This window comes from Xiphias gladius, chromosome 24 (assembly GCF_016859285.1).
Source record: "Xiphias gladius isolate SHS-SW01 ecotype Sanya breed wild chromosome 24, ASM1685928v1, whole genome shotgun sequence".
Taxonomy (NCBI): domain Eukaryota; kingdom Metazoa; phylum Chordata; class Actinopteri; order Istiophoriformes; family Xiphiidae; genus Xiphias; species Xiphias gladius.
This window is the reverse complement of record NC_053423.1, coordinates 7,175,538-7,194,545: the sequence shown is the minus strand read 5'-3', so window position 1 is coordinate 7,194,545 and position 19,008 is coordinate 7,175,538. Positions and strand designations below refer to the sequence as shown.

General features: G+C 42.1%; 2 protein-coding genes across 2 annotated transcripts; one reads left to right on the top strand and one right to left on the bottom strand.

Moving 5' to 3' along the window:
- Nucleotides 1-2,404: 2,404 nt before the first annotated feature.
- Nucleotides 2,405-14,088, bottom strand: ube2ql1 (ubiquitin-conjugating enzyme E2Q family-like 1). The gene is made up of 3 exons (XM_040120916.1): nucleotides 13,828-14,088; nucleotides 12,416-13,341; nucleotides 2,405-3,769 (listed from the first exon to the last, which is right to left on the bottom strand). The coding sequence occupies exons 2-3, from the start codon at nucleotides 13,118-13,120 to the stop codon at nucleotides 3,638-3,640; spliced, it is 837 nt and encodes a 278-aa protein (XP_039976850.1). The 5' UTR covers nucleotides 13,121-13,341; nucleotides 13,828-14,088; the 3' UTR covers nucleotides 2,405-3,637.
- Nucleotides 14,089-15,982: 1,894 nt separating this feature from the next.
- med10 (mediator complex subunit 10) lies at nucleotides 15,983-18,147 on the top strand. The gene is made up of 4 exons (XM_040121837.1): nucleotides 15,983-16,325; nucleotides 16,415-16,498; nucleotides 16,862-16,964; nucleotides 17,482-18,147. Exons 1-4 carry the CDS (start codon nucleotides 16,204-16,206, stop codon nucleotides 17,575-17,577), a joined length of 405 nt encoding a protein of 134 aa, XP_039977771.1. The 5' UTR covers nucleotides 15,983-16,203; the 3' UTR covers nucleotides 17,578-18,147.
- The last annotated feature ends 861 nt before the right edge of the window (nucleotides 18,148-19,008 follow it).

The window sequence follows — 19,008 nt, the reverse complement described above, 5'->3', positions numbered from 1 at the left end:
AGCCTGACGAGGGTCATTTAAAATGTATGCATGTGTAGCGGGGAGGCTCAGAAGTATCCCAGGTGTGACATTAGCTCATATGAAACAAAACCACCAAATCCGCAGAGTTTGAATAAGCTGTAACTTTTATTGCACATTCCTGTTTGGTCTTGCAACGACCCTTCACCTTTTGAACTTTTAAGACCTTGGTGTCGACCAAAGACTCAAGTCAGGAGTAGGACGAAGTTGCCCGGAGTTACTGATCACAGGTCAGATTCGCTTTACGAGTTAGATTTGAATCGATGGGAGGTGACGCTGATCCTACATCTGTGACTGAGGGGAACTTCGGTCCAGATCTTTGTGTTGACTGCATTACCCACAAGCCAAATCACTGTCTAGAGCGGGACCAATGGGGAAGGGACAGTAGTGACATCATGGAGTGGACTAGGAAGTATTTAAGGGAGCGCAGGAATTTTCTTGATTCCACTTTGATGCACTCCCAATGAAGGAATTACTCCTTTTATAATCTTGAGGCTTTGCAACTTTTTATCCTTCTGAACTCCCTGAAGTCCCCCCAAATAAACACACCTTCCCCCATCACACAAATACATAGGCTATCATTCTTAGTAAGGTTTTTTTTTTTTTCTTCTCGTTTTCTTGTGACAATACCTGCAACATGCTTCAAATCTTCAGTTTGGCAAACCACAAATAAATTAAAACACAAACATTCATATAACACAATGTGACATTTTTAGGACGCTTAGAAAGAAAAAAAAATACATACAGTACAGAACCCAAAAAAAGAAAAAAGACCAAGGAAAGAAAAGCATTTGCATTTTACTTTTTCCCCCATATTTTTTCTTGCTTTTCTTGAAAAAAGATATACAGTAGCTAGCTACCAATCACATATCACATGCAGATATAATACAACAGAATCAGTTCACCCAGTTAGTGTCTGCAAACTACCAATCTAAACTATATCACAAAATTATTCTCTTGAAACCAGCAAACACTGAGCTTTTGAGATATTTTGTCTTAATAATAATTCAGTTTACAGTTTTCTCCGCTGACAAGCCAAGAGATCACTATACGATCGACCCTGAAATGACTAGCCAAATTCCACGAGGACTAACACGCTTTCGTACATGATCACGTACCAGATGGTGTGTTGTTTTTCTCTCTATTTTTTTTTTTTTTTTTTTTTTTTTTATATGATGGGAGCCTAACACACCTATTTGCTCACACGTGTACTCACACACAGGCGGACACTTGTTATCGGCCACAAACGCATCACAAGGGGGGCTGTGAGACGCAGCGCAACCTGATCCAAACGTGGCACGCTGGTGGCGCGGCTTGGCTTCAGCTCAGCGGTTTAAACATCCTGCCGCAGGAATACGGCTGGACCTGCTGAGAGCTGACTGGCATCGAGCTCCTATACCGCTGTCCGCCCTCACCTAACCCCCCCCCCCCAAAGAAAAAAAACAAACAGGGAAGGAGCGGAAATGTCAGTGCCAAGCGGGAGGTTTGACATCCTCCATCCTTCTGCTTTCGCTGCTCTTCTCTAATGACGCTCTGCTGAAATGTCAGACCAATTAGCAGCTTTCCCTCTGACATTTAACTGGCAGATAGCAAAACAAACACACGAGGAGCCCAATGAACTGGATGGACGGATAGTCTGTGACAAGTAGGCGCCTGATTGATCGAGACTAACATTGCTGCAGCCATAGAGGTAATATTAGATATTTATAAAGTCCTTTTAAAGGTTGGAACTCTGGAACTGTGTGTTTCTCAAGTAATCACAGCAGGTACAGCAAATAATATCTGTCTTTGTCCATTTTGAAAGCCACCTGACATTTCTGAGAAGCAGCTGCTAGTGATCAAGGCTCCCACAGTTCCCTCCTCTCCCTCTGTTCTTCTTCTTCTTCTTCTTCTCTCCCTATTGCCTGTCTTTCAGCAGACATCAATCAGGTGGGCTGTGAAGCGAAGACTCATTTACAGCGCCACTCCATCCACGGCAGCGCTTACGCTCCTGTCTGTCTTCATTTCTAGGTGTTACCGCCACCGTCAAGGCTGCAGGTGGATGCGGCGAGTTTGTGTGTGTGGGGGCTAAACTAAATAGGTGTGTGCGCTTCTGGAGCACGGCTAAATGTCCAAAGCGTATTTTCTACTGACCTTTAGTTCTTTACATGGATGCGAGACGAGGCTATGTGCACGTAGATATTCGCTCTCAGCCACACATGTGTGTACAGTAGTAATAATCAGGAGCTGACAGACAGTGGAACAAGACGGCGACAAGTAATTTAGCAAAAAACAGCCCTCCCTTTAGGCCTTAGTGTCATTCACAGTAAATCATATTTTTCTCCATTTAAAGGGTTGTCTCCCTTACACACACACACACACACACACACACACACACACACACACACACACACACACACACACACACCCACACACAGACACACACACACACACACACACACACACATACTGAGGCCTGGCCTTCAGCTGTACCATCTGGTATCTAAATCATGGGAATTACGGTCTTCTTCCTCTCCTACACACACACGCACACACACACACACACACACACGCACACAATATAACATGAGAGTAAAGAGAGGAAGAAAGAGAGGCGATTGACTGTCATTCTATTTATCATACATAGTCTCTGCATAAAGCAACATGTGACTTTTTTTCTCCGTTAGAAATCAATAGCCATCTACGCAACAGTGAGCTCTAAACTTAGCCAGAAGAGACGGAGAGAAAGAAAGAAAAACAAAGTGAACGAGCGAGCTAAAGAAAGAGAAAGAGAGAGCACAGCTCCACGTAAATTACAATCTTCATGTTGCATTGAACTGTGAGCAACGGCACAGTCGAAAAAAAAGGGGAAATGACAGAGTGAATGAGTGAGTATAAACGCCAGTGTGCTGCCTGTCTATTAAACATTAACAGCTTCATTTACATGTAAATGACCCGACAGCGACATAGAGAGACGGTGGGAAGTAATGCCAGTTCATCGCTAAAGAGAAGAAAGGAGCGAGGGACGGAAAGAGAGAAGAGGATGGGATGGTGAGAACAGGGGAGGGGGATGAGTCTCCCTCATTTAGTAGTCTTTCACATGGGTGGAAAAGTCCACACTGTTTGATTTGTCCAAGTGCACATGCATGGGTGTGCGTTGGAAAAAAACAAAAAACCAAAAAGAAATCCACCACAGTAACACACACTCCGATACACGTGCACACACTCCCAGCTGATGTCCGATGGAGTGACAAACACACACACAGATACTCACGCACACAAACACACACGCACGCACGCACGCACACACACACACACAACTCGCTCTCAGGCCTTTCCGAAATGGGGGAAAGAATCTCCCTGGGCAAGAGGGAGGTGAACGAAAGTTGTTTCTTGTTGGAGGAGTGACGATGGTGACGGTGTGTCTGCTCTCCGAGAGTTTTGGTGAAGATGGAGGACAAAAAAATTAAAAAAATAATAAAACAGACACAGAAAACTGAAAAAGAGGAAAACTTTTGAGTGAAACACCGTAAGGTAAAGATGAGAGATCGTTGAGTTAGCGTGGTGTGTCGTTTTGCGTGTCGGGGCTAGCTGGGTTTGTCCGGCTAGCGCGGGGGTCATGGGGTCAGCGGCCGAGCACTCAGCCGTCGGACACGGGTGGGGACACCCAGCCGTACTTCTCGTGGGTCTTCACCAGGGACTTGAAGGTGGCCTCGGCTTCCTTACGGCTGAATGCTTTCTTGGACTTCCCTGCTTTCCTACATATACGTCCCTGCGAGGAAAGACAGAAATACAGACAGAGAGAAGGGAAGGGGGTGAGAGGGAAATGAGGTTACGCTGTGTGAAAACCGTCAAACTCTCGGCTAATGGGACAATAAAAGAATGAACACATTCCTTAATTGCTTTAAGAGTCTTAGTGGGGTCGGTTTTACATTCTTACTTGGTCATTTCATTGCATATGTAGAATAGGTAATAATACTGTATTTTGTTACCTTCAAACAAAGCTATGCTAGCTGTTTTCCCCTGTTTCCAGTCTTTGTGCTAAGCTAAGACAACTGCCTCCTGGCTGTAGCCTCATATATAATGGACAGACATGAGAGAGGTATCAATCTTTTCGTCTAGATCTCCATCAGAAAGTAAGCGTATTTAACAGTAGTTTGACAAAAAAATGGCAAACTATTCCTTTAGTTGTCTGATTCTGATATTATTTAGAGTCTCTTAGGACAAAAGTAAGTTGAATTAAAAGAAAATTCAGTAATTATTTTATTTGTACCAAAATGATATTCTTGGCAGTGTAGAGAATGATTTTAAACAGCATTTAATTTATCATGTAGGTGATAGAATTTACAGAAAATACAACAGGGAAATAAATCTGTTGGTTTCTAGACAAATACTTTGTTAGGGAAGATGAGGGAAGTTGGACTCAGTCTTTCCTCAGTTTTATCCCAATATTTACAAAATCCTGGCTACAGCCTTGCATAAAAGTACTACGTACGTCTTCCAAAGCAGTTATTTTCAGGTAAAACAGGTGAAACAGTATAAAAATGGCAACCTAAAATGGTTACCTAAAGCCAAAGGTGACATCTTTGACTGACTGCCAAAAACCCAAAGATATTCAGTATACTGTAATATAAAACATAGAAAAGCAACAAGTCCTCACACTGTAGAAGCTGCATAATTTGAGTTTTTGCTTGAAAAGTGACTTCAATGATTGCTCAGTTATTCTAGCTGCTGTCACTGGATGGTGCCAAACTAAGATATTTTTTAAAAATCTGACATATAGTGGCTTTAAGCAAGAGGAAAGAAAGTCTTTTTGCATATTGACACTGGTTTTTCCTTTCTGGGTCTCCTCAAAAGTAGAATATTCTATCAAAATTTAGAAAAGAGCAAATGTCAAAATATTATTTGTTTGATCTGAATATGCATTGCCAGTTCAAAAGAAAGCTGATTCTCTTGTTCACAATTGCCAGTGGTCGTTTTGGAAAAACTGTTTCGAGACAAAATATAGAAAGACAGAGACACAGCTCACATGTGCAAGTGGATAAACCGGAGTTGCATGCACAGCCGCAGGGGAGATGCTGACAGGACAAGTGATCTGAATGCAAGTTGACCAACATTAGATCAATGTTTAAAGGCAGAGAAAGGGCTTTTAAGACGTCAGGTTCAATCAGAAGTGGAAATATATCCTCCACTATACTGGGCAATGGGGAGATAAGTGAAGAGCAGGACCAGCCACTGCACTAAATGATGAAAAGGTTGTGAATATGACAGAAAAAATAACCCTCTCATGCTCAGCATGAAAAGCATCTCACTCAGAGCACCATGACATCTGATTTAGACACTTTCACCCAGGCACCACCTTGCTTCTAACCCTCCCTCTTTCACACACTGGGACTTATTATAAACGTGGGATGACATGGGCGGGGTCAAAAGAGGTGTGGGTAAACCTGCTTATTCTGTTGTTGGCAGCGGTGCTAAGTCTTCCCTGAAGAAGAGTGCGTGGGAAGATAAATAGAAAAGAAAACACAACTTCCTTTACGTTGAAAAGCAAATGCTCAGATAGATACACAGCCATGACAAAGATGTGATTCATATGAGTTTCAGTAGGGTTTGAGGCGCATCATTTCATATATAAAAATCACTTCCGAAAAACAGGAACATCACAAAGGTAAGGTCGTGACAAACAGATCTGACTGCAGAGTAAATCTTTGTCCACTGGTCATACTGCAGCTATACTTAAAACTGTGCTGTTGTTGAGTCACTAGACACTACGCTGCAGTTGTGTAATATGTCAGGTACTTTACCGTATTTGTTTGTACACGCTCTGTAACATTGCACCAAGTCCCTCTACCCAAATGTTTCTTGGCAGGAAGAAAACGGCACAGAGGACACTCCGCTCCACTGAAACCAATACTAATGAAATCCTTTCAGATGGCGAGCTCCTCTGCATTCTGCAGTGCAATAAAAATAAATACCCTCATGTTATTACACATCCATAGTCTGCACCTTAATCCTTCAGCTATATGCTCCCGCCCTAATTTTCAGGTGAGAAACACTGGATAAATCGAGCCATCATTCCCCAGCTAAGGCCCAGGGGTTAGCCATTGTTAAGTAGTGATACACAGACAGCTATGATCAACTTTTCCATCTTTTTCATTCTCTGTCTGGGTGGAATAATTTGACATTTTGGATTATTATGGTTATTCAATTTCTGGTTAGCTCCTATTACACTGATAAATCAGCTTAGCACATAGACTTGAAACAGGGAAAGAGCTAGCCCCGCTCTCTACAAAGGTAACAAAATCCAGTTGCCAGCACCTCTGAAGCTCACTAATTAACACCTTATATGTTGTATGTTTAATCCATTTAAAAACAGTGTAAAAAAGATTTTTTTTTTTACAAGGGTTTTTTTTTTACAAGGGTTTTTTGTTTGGTTTTTTACAAGGGGTTATGTGCCCCACTAGTTACTGTTTCAAGAATTAGTCTACTAGTGGTATCTAGTGGTGACAGATAATCCACAGACACTAGCTGTGTTTCCATCAACGTATTTTTATGCACATTTTGAAGCACTGCGTTAGAAAAAGTTGATGGAAACAGCAAAATTCGAATTAATCAATTGCGGAAAGAAGGTTTTACGCTTGCTTGAGGTTTTTCTTTTTTCGAAAAAAGAGCTTATGTGCTTAATGGGAGATAGAAACACCTTTTCCGAATAAGTTCCTGCATAGCAAATATTTAACTCACATGACTGATAAGCTGTTTCTGCTTCTAGAGAAGAAGAGGAAAAAGCTGTTTCTATTTTTGCGACATTTTAAGTGTTCGCTTCAAATTCTCTTGACAATTATATGGAAACACGACTGATTGTTTTCATAGGGACTATTTATCATTTAAAAAGATCCAAAGAAAATGTCCACAGTCAGGTCTTAAATTATTCATATAAATAGGACAATTTTTCAGGAAAGAAAAAAACTGTTGATTTTTTAAATGCAATTTTTCAGCGCTGTGAGCACCTGAAACAAAATTCCATTCACCTCCATTTTCTTGACAGAAATCTCAGAAATGGATGTACTAAAAGCTAGCCAACTTAAACCAAAACTATTTGCATTGCTAGATACTGCTAGAGGTAAGTGAGAAAATGTGTATTGTTTCTTTTGTAAGATGATTTCTTTTAAAGCAGTTGAAAAAGTAAATGGCTACTTGGGATGAGTTGATAGCTTGCTTCAGTGCCAAATAAGCTATTTGAGCTTGACTAGCTGTAGCTATTTACTTGAGTCTTAAAACTGCCTTGTTTCACGACCTTGTCAATTCATTAAAGGAAAAAAAAAATCTCTGAACTTGTTGATCTGTATTTTGAAACAAGTATGTCATCTCTAGTGATATTTTCAATGTTTTGGTTGAAAGACCTAACCTGCTAGCTTGTTACAATACGATTAGCAAACTGTCAATTGTTGGACTTAGGTTTTTAGTCATCTTTTTGCTGTTTTTGTTTCCTTTTGCTCTTTTTTGTCACTGTCTGTTTAACCGTGGCTGTTGTATCACTGGAACTGAGATGCTTATATATTACAACACTTTCATACTATATTTCCTCAATAGCGGCCAGGGCCTTTTACTTACCTCAACTGCAAAAGATAACAAGCCTTTATTTGAGGCAGGCTTATTTTAGAGGCAGACCTTTATTTCTGATTCCTTCTGTTTGGTAAGTATAATTGGTCACCAGAACAAGTACGCAATAGCTATTGCGTACATGCTAAGCTATTTTGGGTCCAAAGTGATGCAGAGGATAAAGGGAGATGAGGTGATAACATTGAATGATCTGGAGATTAGGGTTACAGTTTCCATCCCTGTAGCAGGAATGGCCTCATTTCACTTTGGGGCTTAGAGAGACTCGCACTCTCTCACTTTGACTCTATGTCTCTCACATAGAAACATTTTGAGGAGTTTGTCCTATCATTTCCCCTTATGTTTTAATCAATATTGAAATCAATCCTTGCTACAAATGTCCACCATAACAAATCATTTAATCTCATATTGAGTTTGACACATGGAGCGCATCAAATGAAGTCAGACAATTGAAACAAGGCAGGATATGGCTGATCTCACTGCCAGCATGGAAACAGTGACGTGATTTTTTGAAAGTGATTAGCGCTGGAATAAAAAAAAAATTCCCTTCGTGTGGGATTTTTTCACTTGTTTTGAGAACCTGAATGCTTGTCTCAGTGAGTGACGCATTCAGAGATATTACACGCAGCGTCCCTTGGGTATGTACTTTCTGTTCCTCTCTTTTACAAAGCCAAATTCTCTTTTCTCAAACAACTGATCCACCAAGCCTTTAAAATGGAAAACAAACTGACTGTGTGACACTTAAGCAGGGCTGCCTGAAACCCGCTCAGCCTCTCTGTGCAGCCAGAAGCCTGTAATACAGATTACCCAGGCTGACAAAGATAATGCACCAGTTGGCTACTGTCAGAGAGCATTGGTGAAAAGCTGGGATACGAAGTTCTTTTTTCAAATCACATGCAACCTAATCATCCATGCATATCTTCACATCCCGCCATATGGAAGCTGTCACCAACTCAAGATGGCGGCCGCTGCCTTGGATTGATATTGTTATGGCAATTGGCCATTATTAAAGAGGTGTGATTACCATGGTGATCGTTAGCAGGGATGAATGTACCCTCAATTGAACATAGTGTTGTCATTAAACCAATCGCTGTGAGCATCGTGTACTTGTTTTTACGAACAATAGCTGGCAATTTCTCATTGGTGGGGCAGTGTGTGTGTGTAGGAACAAATTAGATGGAATCTCTGTATAAACCTAGGCTGAAAACGGTGGTTGTGTATGTGTTAGAGAGAGCAACAGATGAAGAAACAGAGGGATACAGGTTAACCCCAGAGACGAAGAGTGCGTGAATGAGAGTTAGGCAGAAAGGGAAAATCTGCCTCTGAATGTATGTATTGATTGAAGAGCCCATACAAAGGTCTTTTACTCCAGCTTGAAAAAGGGAAATTGAGCATTAATTAGGGCCATTATGCTTGCAATCATCTACAATAATGGCTCGGTATGACACATCCAAAGATGGACAGCGAGAGAAAGTAAAAATATCTGCTTGGACAAACAAAAGAGTGTGTGCGTGTGTGTGTTGCGGTTCAGTTGGGCGAGCCCCCCCCCCCTCGGGCCTATACAGTGCCATGTCAGTGTTTATCTGTTTCAGCTAAGTGCTCGCTCATTGAAAGGGACACACTCGTATAAAGTAGCTGCTGGGTAATCGTGTGAATGCAGATCAGTCAATGGGCAGACCAGGGAAGGCCCCAATGCATGTTGGAAAGCAGCTCTGGGGGCTGGTGGGGGGTTGCATAACACAGACATGTGCTTAAAGGGTTCGGGATAAACAATGTCATCATCATCGTCATCAGATCAGTAAGGAGAGCCCCAGTGGTACTGATGGGACTGATGGTGGGGTCATTAAAGGGTAATTCCTCTGGGGTTTTTTTGGGGTTTTTTTTAACGTTCATGTCATTGGCCTTGGTTCCTCTTGTCTTTTTCATCTTTGCACTGTATGAAAATGAACTTCAAAAGAACAATGAAATCCATCACAGAAATCAGAAAGCTTTAAAGGGGCTCTCCGCCCATTTGACACATAACATTCTGTTTATTCATCAAGGGGAGTAACCCTCAGCCTGTGAAACCAGTTGTATAATGTCTTCTGTGGCCCCGGAGAAACTTTCCAAATAACCCAATGATGTCCTGATGAGAGTCCCCGAACTTCAGGAAAGTGACACATTACATTACAGCTTTTTTGGTCCTAGATATGGATTTAGGAGTGAAACTAATATATATTCATTATTCATTAATCTGCCAATTTTATTTACTTGTTTAGTCTAGAAACAAAATATAAATTGTAAAAATTTCCAGAGCCCCAAATGACTTTTGTCTGGTTATGGTCTAAAACCCAAAGATATTCCATTCTCAACGATATAAAATTGAGAAAAGTGACAAATTATTACATTTGAGCGGCTGAAACCAGTGAATATTTGTCATGTTTGCTAAATAAATGAATTATAAGGATTAAACAACTGTCATAATCCACCATGCAACTTGTGTTACATCTGTTTACTTAACGTGTCTATATTTGGCGCTTGAGAGCAGTTCAGTTCAAGCTCTATTTGACAACAAGCTGAGATCATTTTGAGATGAGTAATAATGAAATAACAAAGCTTAATTTTAGATAATGAAGGTCTGAGGATCAAAACAATAAAGTGAGTACAAGTGATTGATAATGTGTGGGAAAAAATGTTTGCAAAGAAATCTAATTAGGCGTGCCTGCAGTGCAATGTGACAAGAGGAGACAGGTTATATCCAGCTTTCAATGTACCATAATTTAAATGACACTGCTGTACTTTCTAAACACTGCTGTACAGACGACAATACATCCTCTGCGATTGTGTGTGTGTTTCCTCACATCTGCAGGTGAGGACACGTGTAGCTTTATTGACTTTCACCTCACCACTTTGTCACTGCATGTATCCTCTCACACTAAAAATAGGGAGGGAGCTACTAAACGAGGCACAACACTATTGTGCCAGGCACCCAGTGCCCAAGGACGAATAGATATATTCCGTGTATCGAGGTTTATATGTAGGTCTTTGTGCTCTGTTTTTTCATGATGCACGAGAGACGAGAGCATCTCCCAGAAAATTCAGACATGAAACACATGCAAGCACCTGTGTAGAGACACATCCACAACAGAGGCAAACAAAGAGATAAAGAGATGCACACACGCACACAAATACACTCACACACGGGAGTAATTAATCAATATTGTTTCCACTAGCAAACTGGGGAAGGAAGACACTTCACCATAATTAGGGAGCACTGCCGAGCTGCTAGCTCATCTCCTCAAGCAGCAAATCAAGATGAACACACGCACATTTTCCTCTGTCTCTCTCTGCTTTGGGTACAGTTTTTGCATGACCTCTCTTGGTAACAGATGCTTAATGACCGCAGATGACTCGGGAATAATGTTAATTTATATCATCAAAGAAAAAAACTGGACAAAAGAAACAAAAAAAAGAAAAGCACTAAGGTTTGGGGGCTTGGCAGGAGAATCCTGTGGCAGTTTACAGAAAGACTCCTGCAACAGTGCTGTCATAGTGCTGTCGTCAAAAGACAGGCAGTGAGTGAGGGGAACGAAAGCGGACTCTAGAGATGAGATGACAGGAAACTGACCTGAAAGTGAGCATTGGAAAAAACACATTAAAAAACAATGATTCCTATCCGGATGGAACACAGAAAATCTACAGAGAGTTTAACGATTATAGCCTGGAGTGCATTTAGAGGTGAAGCTATGGCCATTGAAACTGCAGAGCTGCTGCTGCTGCTGCTGCTGCTGCTGCTGCTGCTGCTGCTGCTGCTGCTGCAGTGAACTGAGAATGTGAAAAAGCAGATTTGACAGGATTACATAATCCAGTCAGTCTAAATCACTGAAGACTGCTGGTTGGTAGGCTACCTGCTGTCTCTCCATCACCACACTTTGCACGTGCTGAATACTTTATCTTGTTCCTCCTGTGGAATAATCTGAAAGGAGTACGGCTATTGTGGCGCTGCATTACAGCCTGCATAGGGACTTCTCCAGTGCATGGCAGCAGGTCTTTGTTGTCAAAGGAAACTGATTTATGTAGGTGATAAAAGGAGAGCAAACCGGGACTGCAGAGAGGGGCTGGCACCGAGGAGATACTGAGCGTTGCACTGCATGAAATGGCCGCCGTAAAGTCACATAAAGATTAATAATATTCACAATCATGGGTTTGCTCATAGCAGAGAGGAGGGGGGGAGACTAGAGGAGACTAGAGGCCTGAGATATTACAATGCAGCACTTACAGCTCAGAGTGATAGAAAATACTATAAATAGCCTACAGGTACATAATATACACCAATTTTATTGAATTATTTCATCTTGTAATGATATTTTTCTTTAAAAATAAAAAAGTAAAACCGTGTTCCTATTTGGACACACTATTTCTGGATTTCTTTTTTACATTTTGTCTTTAGAGATAACTCCACTGGTGTCCAAAAAGGACACTTGATTTCAGAAATTATAATTGCAAGTTGATTTCCATTAGAAACAGATGATATTACCACGAAGACGTTGCCGTCATTTTCAACTGAATTAGAAGAAACAATGCTCTCTAAAGACTAAGGACTAACAGCCTTGCCACGGTGGACGTACAGTATGCAAGGCTATATGTGCGTAAAAGCAGTATTAAACGTTAATTACGCATGGCGCATGAATGCCTAATGGAATTGCTCCTATCCAGAGCGTGTCATGGCTGAAAATAAATGTAGTAGAGATGATTAACATGCCATATGGTTGATGATATTCCAAGCGAGGACCCTCACCCACCAGCCCCTTCTTCCTCTCACCTGTCCTTTTACGAGGCTGGCCGCAAACTGCCTCATAACCGCCTCCACCGTGTAGGCGCTGGACCATCCGCGCGGGGTCAACAGCTCCATGCATATGGCCCCGCCATCCAGCACGTAGCCGTTCTCCAGCCGGGGCGTCAGGACCCGCATGAACGGCGGCGAGAAGGGGAAATTGTCGGGAAAGGTCACGTTGAGCAGTATGAACTCGGTGCAGGTCTCCTTCATGTCCTGCCACAGCGCCGAGTCCTTGTCCACCTGGTGCAGCTTGACATTCCAGTCGTACAGGTTGTCCTCCACCAGCTCCACCGTGATGAAGTTGTCCCCTAACCTCCGGATCTCCTGTAGCTCCTTCATCAGCCTCCGCGTCCGGACCTGGGTGCAGTGTTGCCGATGAGGCGCCAGCGGTGCTATCGAGGAGGCACTGGTTGCTTTGCTCCCGCCTCCCGCCGTCTGCTGCTTCTCCTTCGCATCCTTGCCCTGCTTATCCTTGCCGGTCGGCTTGTCCTTGCCGTGCTGGTCCAGCTTCCTCGCCTTGATCTCCGGGGTGCTCAGGATGTTGGTTTCGTTGGCGGTCTGACAGTGTTTGTTGGCGTTGTTTTTCTGGCTCCCCTTGCTCCCCTTTAACGAGCCCTGGTGGTGCTTTGGGTCCTCGGTGTCTCGGTCGTGCAGACGGATCAGACCGATCTTCCGCAGTAGGGTGGCCATAATTTTTTTAGAGCTAAAATTTCTCCGCCGATCCCCCCGCACAGGGGCGAGATTCAACCCTCTCAGGGCCGGTCCCCGCTCACAGAGACGAGCTTTACTGGTGACGACTGTTAACCTGGCGGTACCGCAATCTCCGCTCCGTTCACTGCAGCCTCGGGTTGAGCACGACCGGGGAGCCTGTGCCGTTCTCTCCTCAGTGCATCATCTCGGCGTCGGCTCGACTGCAAAACAAGAGCAAATAGTTGAATATTGGCTCAACACAGGCGACACCACAAATAACCGGCCACGGCAGATGAACGGAATTCGACGGGTTTTTTTTTTGTTTTTTCCCAGAGAGTGGCCCGACATCACGACCGTGACTGCGGCTGTTCACCCATAGGACGCTGCGTTACGCAGAAGCGCCGAGGTGACCGTAACGATACATTGTAACGGGAGGCTCGCCAAAAAGTGGGAAAAACCGGCAACAGGAATGTGCTATGGGAACATCATAGAGGGAACCGTGTAGGCTGCGAGACGGGGGATTATAGGAGGAATAGACGGCGTGTACTGTACTATCATAGAGGATCAAACCAACCGACGAAGTATATGTGTTCAAAAAACACATCACCTCAATTACAAGTCCGGATCATACATTTCCCTTTACGTGTCTCCTCCTGCCCACACAGACCCAGTATTAGACGAGCAGTCCGACGGCAGCCCGTGCTTACCGTAGACGGGTAAAAATCCGGAGTTAGGTCCGCGTTGCGTCCCGTTCCGCAGCCCGGACACCGATCCCTCTGTGCGTGGAAAAAAAAAAAAAAAATGATAATAAAAATTGGAAGAGGCGGCTCCACCGTTCAGAGGCGCCAGCAGTCGCTGAGGGCTGCAGTGTGGAAGCGGAGGAGAGCCTTTGATGTGTATGCGTGCGTGTGTGTGTGTGTGTGTATGTATGTATGTGTGTATGTGTGTGTGCGTACAGCTGCGGCAGCTCCGGCTTTAATGCAGCCCTGGAAGAACCAGCCCCCGGTAATGCCTGCTCAGCCAGTCTCTCTCCACACCGGTGAGCCGCAGAAACGGAGGGGGCATGTCAAAATAAAAGCCCTTCCCGAAGTTAGGTTAGGTTCAAGGAACAACCGAGCACCCAGATGGGTACATTTATGGAGAGCTGTGCTTTGTATGGAGTTGCAGCACTGACATATTGAAATTGGCAGGTACAATAAGGACCATAAGATATCAGCTAAGCTACTTTACAGTTTCGCCGTTTCCAGTAAAACTCCCAAGCCTACCTACATCTTTAACTTTGCATAAACCTAATGACTGTTGGGTGTATAATGAAAGTATAAAATATTATTTATCTCGTGAAAAGCCTCTAGCGAAACGTTGGTTTCAGCTCACACTATAAACATAACAATGACTCCAATGTACCAAGAACGAATCACAGGGAAAAACAAGGGAAATGTGAAGTATTAGTTTCAACATTAAGAGCAGTTGAAAATAAAAAATGGGATCATTGTTAATGAAACTCAGTTTATCTGGAAAACATATTTTTAAGGCCAGAAATTGTGGTAAAACTGTATTCCACATTGTTGGAGTTCCTACATTGATAGATTTAGGGACTTAATCACCCCTTGGCCCGCGCAAGGTATCATGACTGTTACTATAACATTACTTTTACTTTGGTTTACGGCTTATTTCCGGGTTTATCCTGGCCAACCCTGCGTAGCTCGGCGTTCCCGTGCTTGCCTGAAGTAACAGAGGCTTGGCAGGCTGGATGCACCGAAGGGGTCTAGTCTCAACGTTACTGACATTCATCTCCACTTTCAGACCATTTACACCAGCTGTGGTGTAACTGGTCCTATACTGTCGGCAGAGCTCAGTCTGTTTCGACGTTTCATTGTAAAATGCAGGCAGTTTTCAGCCTTTTCCCAGATGACTGAATGACTGAATGTGTTGGAAAACCCAAATATCAGGGTAAACTACAATCTTCAGCCACTCACGTTAGAGCCGGCCTACAACTATAGAGGCATGTATTATTCAGAATAGTATTAAGGTGTGCAGACTTTATTTCACACAGAATAGTGCATTAAGTGAACGCTCTCGTCCCTCATTGCCTTGCTTTTTGTTTTTATCCACACAGCAAAGAGAGAATGCTGCCAACGTAACAGTAATAGTATGGAGACAGAGGTCTGTCAGTGAGATAGTGTAGCATTGTCAGATTCTTTGAGCAGCAGAGTGATTGGCAGCACAACGTGCACGGAATCGTGCAGTCTGAAAACACCATTCACACAACAATTGACACTCTCTCAGAACATGTGCAGCAGTTATTAACAGTAATTTCCGTCACACATGAGTGGATTAGGTTTGCAATGAATACTGTAAATAATAACCCTGATGCCAGAAAAAAAAAAAAAAAAAAGTAGGCCTGCGGTGCCTTGGCCGAGCGTTTTCCCACTGAGGCTTCATATTTCCTTCAAGAGCTGTAGGTCTGTGCTCTTAAAAATAGAATTTAATTATGGAATGACATTGCTAAGGGGTATTTAGCATATTTTGCCCAAGTTGTCTTTGAAACTATCCCCAACATATTTGTAAATCAGAAGTGAGTACACATTGTGCTTTCTGTGCATGTTTAGGCTCATACATAGTAATGATACAGTGTAGCCGGAGACATGCTGGATTTGAAACAACACTGCCCTTTTTTATTTTTGGAATTTTCTCAATAAACAGCCATGATTTATATTGGACATCGTGTATTTCCAAATGAATGATATATATTTGCAGTGTTATTTAAATAAACAGGCCGTGTACATTCGCCATGGTGACTGCTACAGACGCAGTCCAGTCACTGTCACTCTGCCGTACTGAACTCAGTTCATTTTACGGTCGTGACAAAGAAGCTCCTTCCCCACTGGCAGCGCGACACTTTGAGGTCTAGGCAGCAGAACAGTACCCACAGCGATTGGCCATTCGACTGCCGCAAAGTGCTTCGTCGTTGTGGCTGTCGTACCGTCGGTGGCTAACAGTAAACAGCGGCTATTTGACCAAGGGGTTATCCTGAACGGAGTAATTTCTATTTATTTTTAGTGTTTTATTAACAGGCAGTTAACATGGCTGAGAAATTTGACAACCTGGAGGAGCATCTGGAGAAATTCATCGAGAATATTCGACAGTTGGGAATCATCGTCAGCGACTTCCAGCCTAGCAGCCAGGCAGGACTCAACCAGAAACTGTGGGTCGTGTTTTACTGAGCTCGTTAACACGGTACCGGTCTGTAAATAGGCATTGTGTTGACCCGTTCTCCTGATTTTGTCTTGCCAGAAATTTCATGATATCTGGTCTACAAGACATCGAGAAGTGCCGTCAACAGCTGCACGAGATCAACGTACCGCTGGAGGTCTTCGAGTGAGTCCATTGCACATTTGAAAATCTTACAGTTTTATTTTTCCTTCTTTGTCCGCAAATCTGGTAATGTCACATGCCTCCTATTACTTTTATTCTTGATTGATGAGAGCCACTGTAATATTCGGCATACATATATTACAAAAATGACAATTGTAGACAATTGTCTACTGTCAGAATTGGTTGACTCTTATTTGTTGCTACTCTTAATAGTGTACTGTATTTAGGTGCAGGATGCTGAAATAATATAAAATAAGCAAACAAAACGTTTGCTGAAATAAGTAGATCGTATGCCACATTAAAAAAAATCTAAATAATTTATCTCTGCTTCATAGCTTCAGCTGGTATTATCCTTTGTGTTTGTAGATACATTGACCAGGGTCGAAACCCTCAGCTGTACACCAAGGAATGTCTGGAGAGAGCCTTGGCGAGGAATGAGCAGGTCAAAGGGAAGATTGACACTATGACGGTAAGAAACAAAACCAGGGCCACTTACAGTCCCTGCCAATGACACTACTAGAATGAACAGAACCTTCAAAATATCTCACTGATTAAATGCTCCGAAGCATTTTTAGGAATTCGTAAAAAGATTAAAAAAAAAAAAAAAATTCCCTTTCAAGGATCATCTGCATTATGCAAAGAGCCATGTGTTCTGTTATAATGGCCTTGTTCGTTGATGATAAATGAATTGTCCTTGGACACAGTGCTTCATTCCTTTTGTAGATTAGTAGAAGCTATGCTCCACAACAGTTGATAAGTTGATAAATAAATACATTTATTTAATATTCAGGTGCGTCTAACATTTCTTCGTTATTTGGTAATGCAGTTAGGCACAAGGCAGATTTATTCTAGGCTTTACTGATCAGGTCTGAAGTTACTATCTGTGGTGTAAATGTACGCAAGTTTACTAATTCTGTGCATAAAATGAAAAGCAGTGATAAACCAGTTAGAACTAAACTGTACTGTTGTATTTTCTTTTATTATAGAAATTCAAGAGCCTTCTAATCTCTGAGCTCAGCAAAGTTTTTCCAGAGGAGATGGCCAAGTATAAGGCTATACATGGAGAAGATGCCCCCTCCTAGTAGCTCCTGCGCCATGACCCCTGACCTTCAACCTGTGACCCTCGAAATGAAAGCCTGGATGGAGATTGACCAAGCGGGATCCTCTGACTCAGCCAATCCCCTCTCTTCTTTTTATTTCTAAACTTCATTTGAAGGAATGCAAATCAACTGCAAGTCTATGGGAGAACTAGGGAGGAGGAACAAATAGTTTTCTGTGCTGGCTTGTTCTGTTGCCGGGAGACATATTTGTATTTAATGTCTCTGTCGAAGCATGGACACGTAGTTAGCAGCAGAATATTTCTACAACTCCCAACTGTACAGACAAAAAATTTTTAGAGCTGCATGGCGCCTGTCTGATTCTGCATCAACGAATTTTCTCCATCAGTTGTACATACAGTGTATTTATACCCATACGTTCTAACTTTTGTAAAGCTTTCCAATCATTGTGCTACATGCTTTTGTACCACGAACTGTTCATAACATTTTATATCAAGCTCAGGTTTCTACTGGCCATGATAATTGAATGGAATGTTATTTCATGGTACTTCTGTGCGATGACTTGACATGGTCAGAAATAAATAATAAATAAAGGGTCCTCTCTTTATTTGTACCTTGTTTGTATTACAGTGTTTGTTAATAAAGGACCCTTGTTGGACCCTTGTCTGTTTTTTCCAATGGAAATCTAATATTTTTAGATAGCATTTTATTGTATAGAAGTGTTGAATCAAATAAGTTCCACGCAGGTTGTTTGTGTGCTTCAAAATGATAGAATCCATATGTCATAAAAGATACAAGATTAACAATTAATACAGTTTGATTGGGTATTTATTAGCTATCATCTAAAATAAAGTATAATATATATAAAGATCACCTAGAGTATGTTATTGATACACACTGAAATGCTAATAACAAAAAATATTATTAAAGTACAGGAGGGTGGGCTTATACCTATAGAGTGGAATATTTTCCAAAGATGATTTTCTGTCCCAATCTGGAATGTGATTATCGTGTTTGACAATTTCAGTATCTTCAAAATGCAGGTACACATGTACATGGTTTCTACTATAATATTTTCAGGGATGGATGGACTAAAATTCTGTAGTGTAACATCAGAGTATATTGTTGAAAATAATTCTCTTTTTCTAATAGTATCTCACCTCACGTAGCTCTGTTGCTATCAATACTACAGCTATTAATAAGAATTGATATCTGTAGAATTTGGTTTAAAATCCCACGAGTTAAGATTTTTTACAAAAGGGTAAACATAGAGGATGTGAGTCAATGTGTTAGTGGACCACCTGCAGACATGACCTGCATGGACATGGTGAGGTGTCAGTGACATGTTTTGGGTCATTCAGCTCAAGTGTTGTCTCCAGAACGCCTTAAATTGTAACCATACACCACCTGTGTAATTTTGTGTCTACCTATCTATGAGATAGGGACGGATGCCCT